This window comes from Xenopus tropicalis, chromosome 9 (assembly GCF_000004195.4).
Source record: "Xenopus tropicalis strain Nigerian chromosome 9, UCB_Xtro_10.0, whole genome shotgun sequence".
Classification (NCBI taxonomy): domain Eukaryota; kingdom Metazoa; phylum Chordata; class Amphibia; order Anura; family Pipidae; genus Xenopus; species Xenopus tropicalis.
The window spans coordinates 55,131,126-55,151,545 of record NC_030685.2 but is presented as its reverse complement, the minus strand read 5'-3'; the positions used below and the strand labels follow the sequence as shown (position 1 = coordinate 55,151,545).

Below are 20,420 nucleotides of genomic sequence, written 5' to 3'. Positions count from 1 at the left end.
GCGCAGCTTTTACGCAGCATTCACACAGTTTTTACGCAGGCTCCGCTTCAGACCAATCACATCAACTTAGTTGGGCGTCAGAGGTCATCGCTGCCATCTTGGAACTGGGCAACCCTTGGCTGCACTAATTATCATGGCAGCGTTCCACCTAAGAGACTATCCGCAGTCTCTGGCTGGAATACCCCTCGGGTACACAGCCTGCGGTCCTCAGGTCCCCTTGGGACCTGGCCGAACACCTAAGGGAAAAAAAGAAGAAAGTATAAATAGGATACCATGAACTCACTTGCCTACAACAGGTAGGACAAAAAAACACTGCATTTGGGCCTGAGCAACTCCTATTTATGGGTGGGGTAAAAAATTAATTGTGCTGCCATATGGGACGTAAGGGAATGTTAGATTACATATATATATATATATATATATATCTACTCATGCATCACATATTTAAGTACTTTCAAATATTTCACTTTTTCAGTTTTATAACAATATTATCTGATGGAAGTTTGCAATAAATATCTAAAAGAGTTCTTGATTTTTCTTGTTAATAGGATTACCCATCAGTTGGGCAGCTGGCCCAGAAGCTCTCAGAGAATAACATTCAGGCTGTGTTTGCTGTCACATCTAATATGGTTCAGACATACAGGGTAAGTGAAATACGAACTGATTAAACGGACATTGTCATGATAATAATGTTTTTGCATGAAAAAAATATACATCGTTTAGTGAGATTATTGTTGGAGAGTATTTTACCCTTTAAAGGAGAAGGAGAGGCCAAAATTTTAGGCAGCCCCAAGTGACTTAAATCGCCTACCTTGTACCCCGGGCTGGTGCCCCTGTTAGGAGAGAACAGCACCAGCCCGGGGTAGCTGCAGCGCTTCCTCCTTCCTGTATCGCTAGTGCGCGCATGTGCAGTAGAGTGAAAAAGCTGAACTTTAACAGAGAAGTCGGCTTTTCACTCTACTGCGCATGCGCCTGTCGTGGGGTCCCGGCAAAACGAAGCCGTAAGTAGGAAGCACTCGCTTGCAGCTACCCCGGGCTGGTGCTGTTTTCTCCTAACAGGGGCACCAGCCCAGGTACAAAGTAAGTGATTAAAGTCACTTGGGGATGCCTAACATTTTGGCCTTTCCTTCTCCTTTAAAGGGTAAAATACTCTCCAACAATAATCTGCCGATATATCACAAACACTAGTGCAGTTGACAAGCATTTTTTATGCACTTTGTATTAATGAGATTTGATAAAACAATTTTGTAAGAAAACCTTCATAAAATAATGGGAATTATATATATATTTTTTAATTTGCTTTAATTTGTCTTGAGCTCTAATTAACATTCTTGGTGAAGTGCTGTACAAGTATGAGTTCCCTTATCTGGAAACCCATTATCCAGTAAGTGCAGTGTTAAGGGAAGGCGATCTCTCACAGAGTTCATTTTAAGCAAATAATTCTCATTTTTTCCTGGACAACAAAAAGCTAATTAAAGGGGTTGTTCACCTTTAAATTAACTTTTAGTATGAGTGATATACAATTTGCAGTTGGTTTTAATTTTTTATTGTTTGCGGTTTTTGAGTTATTTAGAATTTTCATTCAGCAGCTTTCAAGTTTGCAGGTTCCAAATTATCCTAGCAACCATGACTTGATTTGAATAAGATACTTGAATATGAAAAGGAGATCGCCTGAATAGAAAGATGAGTAATAAAAACTCGCAATAACAATACATTTGTAGCCTCACAGAGCATTAGACTTATAAATGGGGTCAGTAACCTCCATTTGAAAGCTGAAAAGAATTAGAAGAGTAAAGCAAATAACTCAAAAACTAGAAAAAAAGAAAAAATTAAGACCAATTGAAAAGTCACTTAGAATTGGCCATTATATAATATACAAAAAGACTTAAAGGTGAACCACCCCTTTAATTCAAAAGCCATAAGAATGAAGACCAATTGCAAATTGTCACAGAATATTACTATGTACATCATACTAAGGCAGGGGTGTCAAACTCAATTGCACAGGGGGACAAAATTAAAAACACACTTTAGGTCGCAGGCCGAACATGTACCTGTGCCAGCAGCCATATTATTGCCCCATGTACCTGTGCCAGCAGCCATATTATTGCCCCATGTACCTGTGCCAGCAGCCATATTATTGCCCCATGTACCTGTGCCAGCAGCCATATTATTGCCCCATGTACCTGTGCCAGCAGCCATATTGCCCCATGTACCTGTGCCAGCAGCCATATTATTGCCCCATGTACCTGTGCCAGCAGCCATATTATTGCCCCATGTACCTGTGCCAGCAGCCACCATATTGCCCCCATGCAGCTGTGCCAGCAGCCACCATATTGCCCCCATGCAGCTGTGCCAGCAGCCACCATATTGCCCCCATGTACCTGTGCCAGCAGCCACCATATTTCCCCCATGTACCTGTGTCAGCCAAAATATCAAGCAAGCGCCAGAACTCCACACCGGTTTCTCCAGCCAGCTCTCTCTGTCCGTGACTGCGACAGCGAATGCATGCACCAACCCCGCGGGCCAGATACAATTACATGCCGGGCCGGATGTGGCCCGCAGGCCGCCAGCTTGACACATATGTGCTAAGGACTCCTAATTGTCCCCCCTATCAGAGGTGTAGGCTAATAGAACCTTCCCTTTGGTAGGGAAACAATACGATCTTTTGCAAAAAATGCTCCTAAGGAGTGCCATTGCCAGCTGCACCGATAGCTCACTCCCAACGTGGGCAGCATGACCAGGATTTTTTGCACAAAATAGCTGTAAAGAAGCTGTAACTGACAGGCTGAGATGGCAGGCAGGTTGGCAAAAGTCAGGTTTAGGAATCTCAAGCAACAATTACTTACAAAAACAGCCCCAACAGTGAAAAAAGATCAACATGACCTATAGGTAACTTTTTATGTAGATTCATAATTTGAAAAGTAGTTTTTTCATGTCAGTATCACTTTAAGCACCTGGAGGAGTGCAATTTCCTGGTGGCAACTAGGAATCACCCAGTGCCATCACCCTGAAGCTGAGCTATCCTGCAATTCATTACAACTCAAATGGATAAAGTCAGTTCTGTCAATATCTAATCTTATGATTCTATTCACTTGCAGAATCTTAGTAAATTAATCCCCAAGTCGGTTGTTGGAGAGTTATCCTCAGATTCCAGAAATGTTGTGCAGCTGATCACAGATGCTTACCAGGTATAATGCATTTTTCTGATATATCCCAAAGGTGATTGCACATTTTTCCATACTGGCATGATTTTTATGTATCCACTATGGGTGCATCAGGACAACATTATGTAATGCTTTTATGTATAGCACACTGAGTAACCCTATCTGATGTCGGTACAAGACCCTTGTGTGGTATAGCAATTTCACCCACTAAAACCTATTATTGTGTGTCTTGCATAATGCTGGATTACTAATACTTAAATCATCTATCACCATCATTATGTGGGGTCAGTGAAAAGATCGAATGGGGTTCATATTCGTTTATATCGTCACATTCGCCCAGAGCTCTTAAAAAAGGTAAATCAGCAGTTTTGGGGGTTGTGGTGACAGCAAGATAGGCAGCAGGAAGCTAGGAAAGCACTAGCAAGAGTTGTACTCAGGGCTTAACTTGGTCACATCAGGTCCTCCTGAAGAAAAATCTTTTCAAAGGACCTGGTGTGACCAGTCCCTCCAATACTGACACCACACCTCCTCCCCCACCCCGACCGCACCGCACCTCCCCTCCCGGCCCCCACTGAGCTGCTATATTTAAGGAAGAAGAGGGGGAGGGGGGACTAAGGTACAGCAGACCCCGCAGTCCAGGCCCCCCTGCTGCCCGGAACTACCTGCTACCACGGGGTTTGTACATATTAACACCACTGGACTTCTAGTGCATACTGATAGGACTACCAAGGGCAGAACATTAAAAGAAATAGACTGCTGGTGAACCCATAAGTGTAGAGGACTCTTTCTGATAAGCAATGCAATTATGTGATGACAAGGCATGATATATTCTCATATTATGGCACCCCAAAAATGATTTTACTTTGGATGTTTGCTAACTCTATTTATGTCTCTCAAAATGTCTATAATAGGAACTTGTCAGTATCACAAAATCTAGTCAGAATCACTTAGGATGGGATTCATGTTGAGGTCATTTCTGCAGAAAATCTTTGAATGTGTTCATTTTCCTTTACGTTTTTCAAATACAGGCTTTATCTTCAGAGGTTATTCTGGACCATGGGACCACACCAGATTTTCTAGAGATTCTGTATGATTCTCTATGCCCTGGAGATATAAAAGAGAACCAGCTGAAGGGCATGTGCAGTAATGTGAAGATTGGGGAGGAGGTAAGGCTGTTCCAGGAACAGTGTCATGGAGGAAAAGCAAGCAAGAGAAAAGTTAGGATTGGTATATGACATGAATTAGTGAGAATAAATACCCTAAGTAAGTCTGTTGTTGTGGAAGCCACAGTTAGAGGTGACAGGCTTTCAATCCTTCTTCACATACCAGACTCAGTCTATTCATATACAGGTATGGGATCTGTTTTCCAGAATGCTTGGGGCCTGGGGTTTCTCCATAACTTAAGTCTGTAAAAAATTATTTAAACATTAAATAAACCCAGTAGGGTTGTTTTGCCACCAGTATGGAGTTATGCAGCTTAGCATAGGTACTGTTTACATTTTTACAGAGAAAAACGAAACCAATTTTAAAAATTAGAATTAAGAAAAATTTTAATTAGAAAAATTAGAAATTTGAGGAGCAGGGATACAAGGTACAGGTGGGTGGTGCATGAGGTAAGTAGGCAAGCGGTGTCTTGTGCAGGCTTTGGGGTGGACAAGGGGGATTGTTCCCAATGGAGCAGTGTATATACAAAAGACAGACTAGGAAGAACTATTAGCAGGCAAATCCATGTTAGTGACAGTGGGGCTTTAGATATTTGAATTTCTCGCCATTCAGAACACACTTGTGATTGTGCACGAGCTGTTGTGGTTGCAATAACATCACCAAGGAAGTCACTGCCAGACAATGCTGAAGGCACTATGAACCACAGGCAGATACGTGACCAGTACACTAATCTATAGTGGGATTGTTGAGGCGAATCCTGAGTAGTTGCATTATTATTGGTTTTGAGAGACTTTTAATGACAACATTTGCCCCTAGTTAAGTCATTCCAACCTGAGCACTATATGTAAGAAATCTGTATGTTCTCTCCATGTTTTGTGGGAACTATGGTTTCCTCCTGCAAAAAAGGTACAGGCAGCTTAAAGGTTCCTGTTATATATAAGATAATTAATAAATAAACTCATAAAATAAAGTTAATATATATATATAAAAAGTTAATTTTTAAATAAACTTATTACTTACTTTTAACAGTATGGTATAGTAAGCATACATTGTGACTGAATATATCCTACCAAAATAGCATTTATAATACTGAATACTACAGGTCTATGGTACAAGTCCAGACAAAGATAACTCAAGCAGAAAATGTAGCTCCTCTTTTTTGATTCACTTTAAAACTCTTCTGAATTTTGCTATTTACCAAACTGCAAAACAGATAGTTACATGTATAATTTGCAGTGTGTCTCTAAACGTACACGTAATATGTTGGGTGAGAGGTTTTTACATAGACTCCCCATTCACCATTCTCATGGCCAGGAAAGGATATAGTTACATAGTTAAGTTAAAAAAAGACCAGAGTCCATTACTTGGAAGAGCATTTTACAACCTCACTTTCCTTCACCTTAAAAAAAAAACCTATGCTGCTTCAAATGAAAGTTCTGTTCCACTAATCTAAAGGGGTGGCCTCTGGTGCACTGATCCTAATGGGAAAAAGATTCCCCCATCTGTCTATAATCCCCTCTAATGTACAACCCCAACCCAACCTTGACAGTTTACTCATAGGGGGGAATTCACAAAAGTGGTGATATTCCGACAAAATAAAAGTGGAGATAGATTTGTCGGATTTTCCACCTAATTCACAAACATCTATCTCCACTTTTGTGAATTTGTCTTTTAAACAGACAGTTTTCAGATTTTGTCATTTTCCCGACATTTTTTTTTTTATACATTTGCCTTAAGCTGTTAGTAAATCTGCCATCAAACCCAGTCCCACAGCTACATGAGCCTTGGGATAAGGCAGGATTTTGCATTTCATATGCCATTTGCCATTTCACTTTGGGGCATTTTCTGAGGGGTAATTTTAGTTTGCCCAGGGAAACTATACATACTTTTTTCAGGACAATCTGGGCTTTCTAATGTTTTCTATATTTCTGTGTAATTCTCCTTCTGTAACAAGATTTAAGGGTCCAAATACCTTCTTCTCTAGCCCCTACTCATTACTGGTCAGCAGCAACCCGGCCCACACGCCAACATGCCTGGTGAATAGAGGTTCAACAGGACTAGGGCCCACTGGGTTTTTATCCAGTGCCCTGTTAGGGCCAGTCTAACCCTGTACCCCAATATCCCAGTTTGGGTGCCAGTGTGTATGTGCCACCAAGATGGCTACTGGGAACAGGTGGGGGCCAATGCTGTTAAGCAGCTCTGTAGTTCAGGACATGCTATGGGGGCACAGATAAGTTGGGGCAAATGTCAGTGAAGTGATTAAAGAGGGGGCACTGCTGCTAAAACTAAAAATTTGCTTGGGAAGCTTAACTTTTCCTTTTAATAAAAATGTTTGCAATATATTCACACAAAATGTTATTATTGTCTCATTGATTAAGCTAAAACTAGCATAAACATGCAAATGTGAGGTAAAAACTTTTTATATATAAGATATAAATTAAACTTTTTTTAATAAGTGTTTTACTTGTTTATAAAATGTTAATGAGGCTTTTTGCACCTTTTGTTCTAGGGTTAGACAGAAACTTGTCCCCTAACAATAGGCTGCTAATCCCCATTAGTATGTTAATGATCCCCCAATGGGGCCCCTACCTTAGGTGTGAATGGAGACTGGGTGAAACCAAGCAAAACAGAAGAGCTTAGAATTGGTCTGACAGAGTTACACTGAGCTTTACTCCATTTTGAAAATGGGGAAAAATGTTGGGAAAAATGTCATTAAAACGTTATTAAAACGTTGTATAAATGTCGTTCAAACGACAAATTCACAAAAGTGTATGTAAACTGTCTTTCTTTCACCAAAAACAGAAAAGTGGCGGTTGAGTCGGAATTTAGGCGGATTTCTGTTTGTGAATCTGGAGAAAGTGTTTTCCACCAGTTTTTCCACCACTTTTACTCCAAAAAAGGGCTACCTCCACTTTTGTGAATTCCCCCCATAGAGTTTAAATCCTCAATCTATTTTACCAGTTTAATTGCAAGTATGCCTGGAATTAGACAACTTGTTATTTACAGAAATCCCCAGATCCTTCTCAATTAAGGATACCCCCAGCACACTACCATTTAGTGTGTAACTCGTATTTATTTATTTCTACCAAAGTGCATAACATTGCTATTATAAACATTGAACCTCATTTTCCAGTTTGCTGCCCAGTTTTTCATTTTTGTCAAATCTCTCTGCAAAGTGGCAGCATCCTGCATGGATTGCACAATATAGTATCATCAGCAAAAATAGAAACAGTACTTTCAGTGACCACCTCCAGGTCATTAATAAACAAGTTAAAAAGCAAAGGACCAAGGGCAGACCCCTGCAGTACTCCACTAACAACACTGGCCCAATTAGAAAATATTCAATTTACTACCACACTATGTAGTCTATCCTTCATCCAGTTCTCTATCCAAGTACAAACATTATATTCCAGGTCAATATTCCTTAATTTGCCACCATCATTTACCCCATAGTATAGCTAATGGGATTGGAGTTAGAAGTTTGTGAATCATACGCTTACCCTCCAGCCCCTGGTGGTGGGGGTTGGGAAACAAGTTCAGGGCTTGCTACCCCCTTAATATATTTCATGATGGAATGTTCTCATGTGCAATGTCTATTATTGCAGATCAAATTCAAAGTGAAAGTGACAGCCAGCAAGTGCCTCCAGGACCAGAGCTTTGCAATTCGCCCTTTGGGATTTACTGACACCCTGACTGTGAGCGTCAGAACTCTCTGTGACTGTGAGTGTGATGAGACTCCTCGACCTGGAGACTGCAACTCAAATGGAACCATAAAGTGTGGAATCTGCAGGTAAAATTTTTCTTAAGTAGCTCCACAATGAGAGTTTCTAGTTGTGCCATTATTTAGAAAACATACCAGCAAAACAACAACAGTTGTAGTGTATATAGGAAATGTATCTCACAAATAGATATGTGTCTCTAATTGGATGTCTTGAAAATGCCTTGGAATGCCTATATATAGGCAGATAGCCTGTAAATTGCCATCTCAGCACTGTAGTCCACCCTACTGTCTGTCTAGGGACTGGAAAAAGGCCTTCCCAAGCATATCATATTTTTGAAGCATGTGAAGTAATAATGTTCTCTTAAACACTTCCATGCATTTACTACAGAAAATATATTTTAGTTCACTCCTTAGATCTTGACCTATCTTTCCATCTGTGTCACTAATCTTTTCCTTTACAGCTGCAATGAAGGTTTTGTGGGGAAGAACTGTGAGTGCGTCACAGGGGGGAAAACAAGTCAGGAACTGGAGCAGAGCTGTAAGAAGGAAAATGGTTCTGCGGTCTGTTCTGGGGCAGGGGACTGTATCTGTGGACAGTGCACCTGCCATACTAATGAAGATACTTCAAAAAAGATCTATGGTCAATACTGCCAATGCGACAACTGGAACTGTGAGCTGTTTGAGGGCAGGCTGTGTGCAGGGCAGGGTGAGTTTGCCTTAATCAGAACTGAGCTTCATTATAGGCACAGACTTAGATGCAAACTTTTATTTCATTCTATGGTCATTATATGGCAGCTGTAATGCATGTAATGTAGCACCCAAGTAACTGAGGCTGACTAATATCTCTAGAATTGGACCACAGAGACCTTATCTGCACACCCTAACGCTCCAAAAAATTATTTTGTCCGGTGCACACTGCTAGAGGGATCGGCACCCTCCAAATACACTGTAGCAACAAAAAAAGCAAATGGCACTCAGGACTACAAACAAGGGTAAAACCCTTTTAAAAGTTTTTTTGCGGTACCTCCGCAATAAAACTTTTAAAAGGGTTTTACCCTTGTTTGTAGTCCTGAGTGCCATTTGCTTTTTTTGTTGCTAATATCTCTAGAATGTCAGACATAGTTGATTATTTACTGGTGCAATATTTAATAATTTATCACTCACTATATATAATGAGGTTGTGGTGCCATTACCTCAGGGCTGGAACTAGGGGTAGGAATGGTATGCATGTGCTTAGGCTGCAGTTAGGTGGAGAAGTGCAATTCGAGTGAATTTAGAGACCAACCAAGAAGTGAGGAAACAAACCAGTGAGTACGTGACACACGAGAGAAGAAGGTTGTGACAAGCAAGAGTGGAAAGGAAACCAGACAGTAACAGGTACTGGAGGGGTTATAGGTGAGAGACGGGTGTTGGGCTGGGGGAGCACCCGGCCAAGTAGTATTCACTTGGGCAACAATACTACTGGGTCTGTGTCTGCACTGCCTCTTACTCTATATAATGTGCCTGGTGTGTCAGCACCCACTGCTTTTCACTGTATATAATGGTGTGTCAAAACTCGCTGCCTCTGACTGTATATAATGTGCTTGCTGTGTAAGTATATGATACATCTCACCAGATCCTCTGGATCAGATAACTGTTACCAGGTTTATTTAGACAAAAGACTCAACTTGACGGACCCTTTTTTTATTTTTTAAAGGTACATTTTTATTAATTTTACAACATTACAGAACAATAAAATACAACACAGTGTTTGATATACTGACATTGGAATGGTGTCAAGTCGCGTTTAGGTCAATACAAGCAAGGATACTATTGCTAGGCATTGCAGTTACTATATAGGTGGCTGTGTTTAGTTATGTCAGGTCAGTCACACTCAATCTAAGGGGGTGAGTTTTGTGTCCAAGTTATGTTGGTTGCACCAGTTTCCCTAGATCTTATCAAACTTATATGCACCCCTTGTTTCGTAAGTTAATTTAATGAGGGGAAGAGCTACATCCACCAGCCATCTCCAGAATGTTAGGAAGGGAAGGGTATCCAGTGTATAATTACTGTTTTTTTGGTATAGAACATGAGTGTGCGTAGCCTAACTCTGGCCACGTTGGTGGATAGTGTTTCGTCCAGGACTCCTAGTAAACAAGTTATTGGGTCCACAATCTGTGGTGTTACCCAGTTCGCTTGCCAGTGTTTCCATTTTTTGGACCAGAATTCGTGTATGGGGGGGCCAAGACTAAATCATGGGAAGAAAGTTGGCCCCAGGGGATTTACATCTTGGGCAGAGGTCATTCTGTCTCTTCCCAAATTTCATCAGCTTGAGGGGTGTTATGTAAGTTTTTGATGGACCTTTTTACAACCTAATTTACTGTGTCACTGTATATATTGTGCTTGGGGTGCCAGTACCTACTTTCTCTCATCTTATATATAATATGCCTGGGGTGCAGGACTCACTTCTTTGATACTATTAACATGTATTTATAAAGTGCCAACATATTCCGCATCGCTTTACAATAAGTGGGTTTATACACTAGACATACAGAATTACATACAAAGCAACCGAATAACCAGTACAATAAGCGAAGAGTGTCCTACCCAAAAGAGCTTACAATCTATCTAGCTTATCTAGCTTATAATCTATCTAAGAAGAAGGGGTTGAGACACAAGGAGTGGGAATGGGTATGATTAGAGTTAAGCAAGGTGAGAGATGTAGCACAGGGTATAGCTTTAATGAGGGTAAGCTTCTCTCAATAAATGCATTTTAAGAGATCTTTTAAAGAAAATAAGTTATGAGTAAGTTGAACAGAACGTAGGAGAGAATTCTAGAGAAGGGGCTCTTGCAAAATCCTGAATGCAAGTGTGTGTTATGAGGGGTTAATTAAAGTAGTGTTGAGCAAATGTTTTGCCAGGCATGGATTCACAGCGACAGACCGCATTTTGCTATTCATGAATTATTTTGTGAAACTGCCGCAAAAATTCACCACAACAAAAAAGTCACCGTAGTGTCAACAGCGATGTCATTGCGTCAAAAAAGACGATGTCACGTCCGAAAATTTTCGCATGTCAAAAAAGTAGCGCATGTCAAAAAAAGTCGCAGTAGCCAAATATCGCAGGTTATTCACTGTTATGCAATTTTTTAAGCAGTTTTGTGAATTTTGGGGCAAAGTGAAACAGGAGATAAATGATCGTACTTTGGAAATACTATCATATATTGGAAATAGCTGTTTGTTTATCAGATTGCCACCAGAGCTTACTGTGTGTCACTAGTTCTGGTTCTGACACCCATGGATACACAGTGTCCTTATAGTTGGGTCGGTGACAAAAATTGCTCAAACAATTCCAATGCTGCTCAGTCAGAAAGTATCCTTGAAAAAACCTCTCCCACAAGGCTCTTATTGTATTTAGTGGAAACCTCATGAGGTAGTTGGGAAGTCATTTTTGCACCAGTAGCGAATCTGCTTAATCTGGTTGAGTTTTAGTCAGCATGTGTATGGCCAACTTTAGCATCCCCAAACAAAAGAATCACCCTTCATTTATGAGCTTTACAAACTTCATTACTGACAGAGCCATGTTTCATTTGTGCTGTGGGTGTCTAGCCAGGCACTATTCGAAAACAAAGCTGAAAAACAAAATATGGCAATGTGCATGGTCAACTCAGTAATCTGTTCCTCATCTCTGACCCCAGGAACCTGTGACTGTGGAGTCTGTAGATGCAATGAAGGTTATGAAGGCAGCGCTTGTCAGTGCAAAAGATCAACATCGAACTGTAAGAATGCAAAGGGGAGTGTATGCAGTGGAAGGGGCAAATGTGAATGTAACAACTGTATTTGTAAGCCAGGATACCTCCAGCCTCACTGTGAGAGTTGCCCTGGGTGTCCATCCCCCTGCTCAAAGTTTGGGTAAGTATCATTCATTACTTTGCATGCAATATCTTAATCCCAGACAGAGTATTACAGGGCTGGGTTACTTCCATTTGGCACTCCATAATTTGCAGAGCTTGAAATCTCAAAATCACTACAACAGTGAGGGTAAGTAAGATAAATACTTTCAGGGAGTTGTATTTCTGGAACATCAAAAGTTCTGAGTGCTGTCTAAAACAGTTCTAAAACAAAGATCTGCAAGTTGTGGCTCAGTGTCTCAGTATTTAATTTAAAATTCATTATCAGAGTAAAGCTGACGGCACATTGGCCAACACTAATAATTTCATACTGCCCTGGAAACCTGGGTGTTGGATATTTATTATTTTTTTTTTAATTTAAGAGTTTTTATTGATTTTCACATGAAAGAAAACAGTACAATCAACATATTTGCTTTGTATTCTAACAACATTGTATGCTTGTTTGTAATAAAGGCTTCAGATTTGTTGGCATATTGGTTCTGTGTTTATTCTTCTTTTTGCTTTCCTGTTTATTCACACTTTCAGTGGGCTATAGTTGATTGGTTAAGAGAAAGTGGTATAGTGGGGTGGTTAGAGGTATGGGGGTTGGGTTGCAGGGGTGCAGAAAGTGGGGTGGGGGTGGAGGGGAGGTTAGGAGTTACCGGTTCAGGTTGATCGTTCTTCCAGGCTATCTATCTGCTGGTTCTCCAGGTATTGGGCCCACGGATGCCACTCCAGTTCCCCCTCGTAGCTCTTATCTAGTAATCTGTTCCTGATCGATTCCATGGCTTTGATCCAGTTTATTTTTGTTATGAGTGTTGGTGTACCTGGTATGCTAGGTTGCTTCCAATTGGCTGCTAGTGTTGTTCTTGCTGCTGTTAGGATGTGAGCTGTCAGTTTGCGTGTTTGTTTGGGTTGTGTGTTTCTTGTTTGTATTCCTAAGAGAAAGAGTTGTGGTGTGGGTACAACAGTGATGTGGAGGACCTCAGAGAGTAGAGTTGCTACTTTTTGCCAGAATTCCTGGGCTATTGTGCATGTCCACCATGTGTGTATGAATGATCCTTGTTCACCGCAGCCCCTAAAGCATATTGATAGTTCTGGGTTGTTTGTGAGTTTACTGATGCGGGTGGGAGTGTAGTACCATCTGTAAATGATCTTGTATGCTCGTTCACTTGAGGTTGCGCAAATCGAGGTTTTGCTAGCTGTGGCCCATATACGTGTCCAAGTTTCTTCTGGTATTGTGTGGCCTAGATCTTCTTCCCATTTTTTCATATATGTTTGTTGTAAGGGTGTTGTGTCTGCCGCTAATCGGTAGTATAGTAGGGATATTAGGTGCCCTGGCTGAGTTTGTCTGTGGCAGATGTTTTCGAAGTAAGTGAGTGTTTGGTTTGTTTGCATTTTGATTTTTGTTTCTACGAAGTGTTTGATCTGTAAGTATTGGAAGAGTTGGGTGTTAGGAATCTCGTATTTGTCTATGCATTCTTGAAATGTTATGACTTTTTGTTCTGGTGCAAAGGCTTTTATTGTGGTCAGGTTTGCAGCTATCCAGGGTTTGAAATTTGTGGTTGTGCAGCCTGGTGTGAATTCTTTGTTGTTAAATATTGTTCTAAGTTTGGAGTTAGTGGGGCTTAGTTTTAACTTGTGTGCTATTGTGTCCCAAAGGTCTAATGCGTGTTTAGAGGTTGGTAGTAGTTCTGTGGTAGTTATTCTTGACGATTTAGGTATCCAAAACAGGTGTGCTAGTTGTAGGGGTAAGGTGAATTGGTTTTCTATCGCTTTCCATGGCTCTTTTGTGGGTATGTGGGCGTTTATCATGGCCTCTAGTCTGCTTGCTAGGTAGTAGCGGTATATGTGTGGGAGTCCAAGGCCCCCCAAAGACTTGGGCTTGGTCATGATTGGTGCTTTGATTCTGGGTTTTTTACCTTCCCAGACGAAGTTTGTTATGGATTTTTGAAGAGCAGTTGCTGTTTGTTCTGGAAATTGTATTGGGAGTGTTCTGAACAGGTATAGTATTCTTGGGAGTAGGGTCATCTTTACTGCGGCTATCCTACCGAACCAGGAGAGGTGGTATGAGTGCCAGGTGATTAGGTCCTTTTTAAGTTTTTCTATTAATTTGGGGTAATTGGCGTTGTAGAGAGTTTTGTAGGAGGGGGTTAGATTGATTCCTAGGTAAGTTATTGTGTCTTTTTCCCACTTGTAGTCGAAGTTTAGCTGTAGAAGTTTTAGTTCTGAGTTTGGCATGTGTAGGGGGAGTGCGTGTGATTTGGTTGGGTTTATTTTGTATCCCGTGAGGTTTTGGAATTTTCCCAGGGTCGCTATCAAATTTGGTAGTGTGGTTTGTGGGGAGGACAGTGTGAGGAGGATATCATCGGCGAACAGGCTGATTTTGTGTTCCGTGGGGCCGACTTGGAATCCTTTTATGTTGGGGTTTTGCCTGATCGCGTGGGCTAATGGTTCTAAAGAGAGGGCAAAGATTAGTGGAGACATGGGGCAGCCTTGTCGGGTTCCCCCACGTATCTCAATACGGTCTGAGAGGGTTCCCATGATTGTTACTTGTGCTGTCGGTTTTGTGTATAGTTGTTGTAATCCCGTTATGTATGTTTTGGGCAGTTTCGATTTTTCTAGTACTGCGAACATGTATTTCCAGTTTAGTCTGTCGAATGCTTTTTGTGCATCTAGGGATAGTAAAAGTGTGGTGGATTTTATTTTATGAGCTAGGGAAATTAAATTAGTCGCTTTTCGGACATTGTCTGCGGCTTGTCGGCCCGGTACAAAGCCTACCTGGTCATGATGGATTAGTGCGGGGAGCACTGTGTTTAGTCTGGTGGCCATGAGTTTTGCAAATAGTTTGAGGTCTACGTTTATCAGTGAAATAGGCCTATAACTGTCACAGTTGTGGGGGTCTTTTCCTGGTTTTAGGATCATTACTATATTGGCTGTTTGCATGTGTGCTGTGGGGGGTGACCCTTCCAAAAATGATTGAAAGAGGTCTTTTAGGTGCGGGATTAGGTGATCTGCGAATTTTTTGTAGTACTTAGCTGTGTACCCATCCGGCCCTGGTGCTTTACCTGTCCTGGATTCTTTTATTATCTGTTCTATCTCCTCCGTGTCTATTGGGGAGGCGAGCCTTTCTTTTTGTATTTGTGTTAGTGCAGGTGGGTTCCAGTTGGAAAGGAAATCTGATATGGGCGCCTGGTGGGCCTCGGGGGCCTTGTCGTCTTTGTATAATTCTGTGTAGAATTGTTGGAAAGTCCGCAATATTTGTTTTGTGTCTCTAGTGATTGTTCCGGAGGGATTGCGTATGGCGTGTATGGTTTGTGACGTGTTTAGAGCCCTGAGTTTGCGGGCTAGCATTGTGTGTGGTTTGTTTGCGTATTCGTAGTATAGGGCTTTTGTTTTTTGCATAGTGTATGCTGCTTTGTCTGATAGTGCTTGTATCAGCTCGGCTCTTGTGTTTTGTATTTCCCTAGAGCTTTGTGGTGTTGGGTTTTTTTTGTGAATTGTGGCTAGTCTGTGTAGTTGGTTTGATAAATCTTGTATTTTTCCCTCTCTGATTTTTTTTAACCTGGAGGCGTGTTTGAGGAGGATTCCTCTGATTACTGCTTTGTGGGCGTCCCACCGCGTTGCTAGGGAAGTGTCAGTTTTGTTATTCATGTCAAAATATTCTTTGATGGAGTTGGCTACTTCCGTGGATGTGTCGTTGTCTAATAGTAGTGATGCGTTAAGTCTCCATTGTCCGTGCCCTCTGATTGTGTCCCATTTTTCCCAGATTATTTCTACCATTGCGTGGTCGGACCAGGTAATATCGTGGATTTTAGCTGTTTGGATGTATTCTAGGTGTGTTGGTTTCGTAAGGACGAAGTCTATTCTGGAATGCGAGGTATGTGCGTTAGAATAGTAGGAGTAATCTCTGTCCAGCGGATGTTTCTCTCTCCAGATGTCTACTAGGGCTGCGGATGTTAGGTGTTTGATGAGATATTTGGAATCCCTATTATGTTCTGGTGGGGCGTGAGTGCCTAGGATTTCTCTTGATCTGTCTAAGTTGTTATTTATTGTTGTGTTGAAGTCGCCTCCTACTATGACTCTACCCTCCGAGGTCTCTGAGAGTTTCGTGAAGAAGGTTTGGAAGAATGTTTTTTTGGTAGTGTTTGGGGCGTATACCGTAGCTAAGGTCGTTAGTTGGTTTTGTAGGAGTCCTGTTATGATTATGTATCTACCATCTTGATCTATGTGTTTCTGGCGTAGCTGAAATTTGACATTTTTTGCTATGAGTATGGCTACTCCTTTGGTTTTAGTGGGAGAATTCGCTAAGAATGTCTGTGGGTATTGTTTGGAGATGTATTTAGGGTATGAGGATTTGCTGAAGTGTGTTTCTTGTAGTAGCAGTACGTCTATGTGTTGTTTGGCGTAATCGGTGAAAGCTAGTGTACGTTTTTGTGGTGAGTTTAAGCCTTTGACATTGTGAGTACATACCTTTAAGTTGAAGCTGGGGGGACTGGGGTGGGTCCGTGGGTCCATCTTGTCTTTGTGTGATGAGTCCTTCTGGAGTTAGGTGGCCGGCAGGGTCTGTGGGGCGTATATCCGTTTAACCGGTGTGGAAAAGGGGTTCTAGTGGGGTAGATAGGAAAGTTTAGGTTATGTTAGGGGTGAGGTAGGTTGGATATAAGAAAAAGGGACTTATTGGGTTGGGATCCCGCAAGGTAGGGGGCCAACTATAGTTTCCGAGGGGGGTGTGTATCACCACACCCCACTGGGAAGGTTGTGAACTTGGGGGTCGTGGTACGGAGCTTAGAGAGGTGGTCCCTCCGCTCCCCCGCCTATGTTTTCTAGGTTGATTTGCCTTCAAGCAAGGTCATATATCTGAATTGAAAGGTTTAACAATTTAACCGTTAACGTTTCTTTTTTTTTTTTTTTTTTTTTCCTCTTTTTTTTTTTTTCTCTTTTCCCCCCCCCTCCCTCTTCCCCTCCCCCTCTTCCCCCCCCTTGTCTTCTCCACTCTCCCCTTCTCTCAGTTGTCCCCTCCCGATCACCTCCCGAATTTTGTTTTTCCCCCCCCCTCTCAACTTTGAACAGTGTCATTTTAACTATGGTGGCTCAGTCACATGTTAACTTTAGGAGCTGACATTCTGTGTGGGTTTCTCCTCGCCGGATTGGAGGTGGTTCATTCCTACAGTTTCGGTGTTGTCTCACTCGTTTTCTTGGGTTGTTGGTGGAGCGTCTGTTGTCGGGATTGCATCTGTGTTTCCCGGGGGTATGTTGGGCTCCTCCTGTAGGTAGGTCATTGCGTCTTCTATGTCGCTTGGGTACCTAACTGTGAAGGTGAGACCTTTTTGTTGATATATGAGTTTAAATGGGAAGCCCCATCTGTATGGTATGTTCCTTTGTCTCAGGACTTCAGTTAGTGGTTTTAGGTCTCTCCTTTTCTGTAGGGTGGAGGGGGCTAGGTCTGCGTATATTTTCGGAGTGACTCCTTCCATTTCTGGGAGGTTCGTTCTGGATGCCTTTAGGATCGCCTCTTTGATGTGGTAGTAGTGGAACCTCACTATTACATCCCTTGGCGGTAGGTTTGGTTTTGGCCGAGCCCGAAGTGCTCTATGAGCTCTGTCCAATAGTAAGAGGCGATCTTCTGTGGTGGGCAACAAGGTTTTGAGGTATTTAGGTAGAAATGAGTCCAGGTGCACAGTCTCGGGTATGTCTCGGAAGCGGAGGTTGTTTCTCCTGGTGCGGTTTTCTAGGTCCTCGTGGGCCTCTTGTAGTTCTCTGAGTTGTACTTGGAGGTCTTGGATTTGTATATCCATATTAGTTGTTGTTTCCAGGTTGGCTTCCTGGGTTTGTTCTATTTGTTGGACTCTTTGGTCTATTTCCTTGATATCTGATTTCACCTCAGAGAGGGAATGTCTTATTTCAGTTTGTATTTCTTCCTTGAAGCTCAGTAGTAGTGATTTTAGTTCTTGCATGTCCTTTTTTGTGCATGGGGCATCTGGCTCTTGTTCCATGGGTGGTGTGGTTTGTTTTGTGGCCTTGCTGGCTGTGTTTCTGGTTTTAAAGAAGTCTGTTGCTCCTTCTGCTGTGGAGCTTGATTGTCTTTGGCGTCCTCCGGTCATCTTTTGATGCAGATTTGGGGGGAGGGCCGAGGTGTTGGGCGGGATATTTATTATTTAATACATTGATTGAACTACTGCACTGCTTAAGATTATTCTTCAGCCATGGTACAATTCCCTAATTAGTTATTTGGGGATCTTGTCACAGACCAAGGATCATATAGTTTGGTTGGACCCAGTGTCGGCGTGGGGTGCCAGGGGCCCACTGGGGCTGCAACCTGGGAGCTCCCATCCCAGTGGCGAGGTCCTACTTGGACTCTAATCCACGAGGACCAGGGCCCGCCGGGTTTTTTACCCTACTGGCCCAGTCCAATCTTGGTTTGACCTAAAACCAGGAACCAGGTTCAGTACATTGGGGATGGTAAGCCACCCTACATTCTTTTTAACAATAAATAACCATCTCCCCCTTCTACTTTGTGCCAGGCCCTGTGTTGAATGCTATATAAATCAAGAAGATGGAAGCACCCAGAACTGTTCACATCTGTGTCCTGGTGTAAAAGCTGAGAGAGTAGAAGAACTGAAACGTGAGACTGTGTGCAAGGAGAAGGACAGCAGTAACTGCTGGATGCAGTATGTTATTGTCGAAGATGATGGAGAAGACAAATTTACTATTACCTACACATTAAAGAGAGGTAAAGGACAGCTCTGGTAATTTACTTTTACTACATGAACCATTCTATTCACTGACACCCCCCTATGTACCTGGACATCTTTATCAACTATTCCTTTGACTCAACCAACCTTTTCAGAGACATGAAACTTGCTGCACTCCACAGGGACCACATACAATTTCCAGTATTCCCATTTCCTAACCACAGCCAACACAGGTGCAACTGGCACAAAGTGCAGTGTGTGCTTGGAAATCTAAAGCCACTGGGCACAAGTTAATGGAGTCATAAGAGTGCAATTCTGAACCCTTTAGAACACCAGCACTTGCACCCTTGTGTATTTTTTAGGGCAGGGAGACACTTCTAGCCCTGATTTATCTAATGTTCCTTCACTCTTTCCCCCCTTCCTGCTTTAATAGAAAACTTTGGGCGACTTCTGGAAATCGTAGTGACGCGTATGCCATCCCACCAGCGATTTACATTCTTGCCAGTGGGATGGCATTGCAGGGAGATTAGTCGCCCACGGCAACAAAGATTTGTCGTGGGCGACTAATCTCCCTGTCTGCCACTGCCCTAAAGCTGTTCAAAGGTTAAACACATACATTTACACACAAACAAAACTTCAATTTTAATAGTTTTTATGCAAAGGTTTTATAGGATATTAGCTAATCTCTTCCATTTTTATGGACAGTGTGGTCCAACAAGAACACAGCACTGACATTCACTTTTTTTAAGTTTTTATTTTTGCATTTTTAAACTTTTACAAACAGAAAAACAGATAGGACAGAGAGAAGAAGAGGAAGGCAGGTTTGCCAGTGGAGCCAGTGTAACATACATTTAGCTAGATCACTCATTGGGGTGACTGGGGGCATCAGATAGTGCAAGCCACAGCTCCCAGGCTGCCTCAAATATTTTTGGGCAGCGTCTGGACAAGTACATCAGTTCTTCACTGGGAATTATTCACAAGTTTCTGCCAGAAGGCGAGAGATGAAGGGGCTGTGGATTTCCACTGAAGACTGACATTCTTTTGCCTTCTATCAATGCATGGTTTCTGTACCACTTTTTTGCTGCCACTAAAGCCAAGCACAAGGTATCCAAGGCTATTGTGATACTAAAATCTACAGTTAGTATTGATGTTGGTATATGCTATTAATCCAGCTATAGAATTCCAGTTGCTCAAGATATTTATGTAACACCGCTGTGTTTCACGCTACTTAAGTGTCAAAATTATTCTTCAGAATGCCCCGAAGCCCCCAACTTTGTGGCAATAGTAGGAGGTACCACAGCTGGTGTGATATTGATTGGAATGGCCTGCCTGATCATCTGGAAAATTATTACAGAAATAAAAGACAGAAACGAGTACAACAGGTTTGAAAAGGAAAGACAAAACTGTAAATGGAACCAGGTAAGGATCTGACAATTTGTAACCCCCCGAAATGTAGCAATCCGATTATCATTTGAGATGAATTATAAAGTTCTTATTTATAATTAGGGTCTAGTATACTTGTCATACTTATGGGCCAGATGTTTATGCATAGATATGGTTGTATATGTGTGTGTACTCCCTAAAGGAGCATTCTGCACTATAGTGCAGTCAGGCTGGATTTGTTAACAAACTAAAGAAATGGGCTGAAAGCGCCACTTTATGCAATCATCCCAAATCATGAAAAAGGACTGTGCCTCGCTTTAGCAGTGATTCATGTCACCATCCTGATTGCTTGGATTAGTGCAATTTAGCCATTCATACAGGTACCCAGATTACACAATATGAGACAAATTAGCATGTGAGCAAGT

The 20,420-nt window shown here is 41.9% G+C and overlaps 1 protein-coding gene across 12 annotated transcripts in view; it reads left to right on the top strand.

Annotated features, from left to right (window-relative positions):
• The window catches only part of itgb2 (integrin subunit beta 2), a 62,583-nt gene that overhangs the window by 40,654 nt on the left and 1,509 nt on the right, over positions 1 to 20,420 (top strand). For all 12 annotated transcript variants that reach the window (XM_031893146.1, XM_031893144.1, XM_031893148.1 and 9 more), the window contains 8 exons: positions 549 to 644; positions 3,099 to 3,188; positions 4,193 to 4,330; positions 7,934 to 8,118; positions 8,511 to 8,755; positions 11,726 to 11,939; positions 18,442 to 18,650; positions 19,865 to 20,031. In XM_031893146.1, coding sequence (XP_031749006.1) covers positions 549 to 644; positions 3,099 to 3,188; positions 4,193 to 4,330; positions 7,934 to 8,118; positions 8,511 to 8,755; positions 11,726 to 11,939; positions 18,442 to 18,650; positions 19,865 to 20,031 — 1,344 coding nt within the window. The remainder of the gene's footprint in view (positions 1 to 548; positions 645 to 3,098; positions 3,189 to 4,192; positions 4,331 to 7,933; positions 8,119 to 8,510; positions 8,756 to 11,725; positions 11,940 to 18,441; positions 18,651 to 19,864; positions 20,032 to 20,420) is intronic.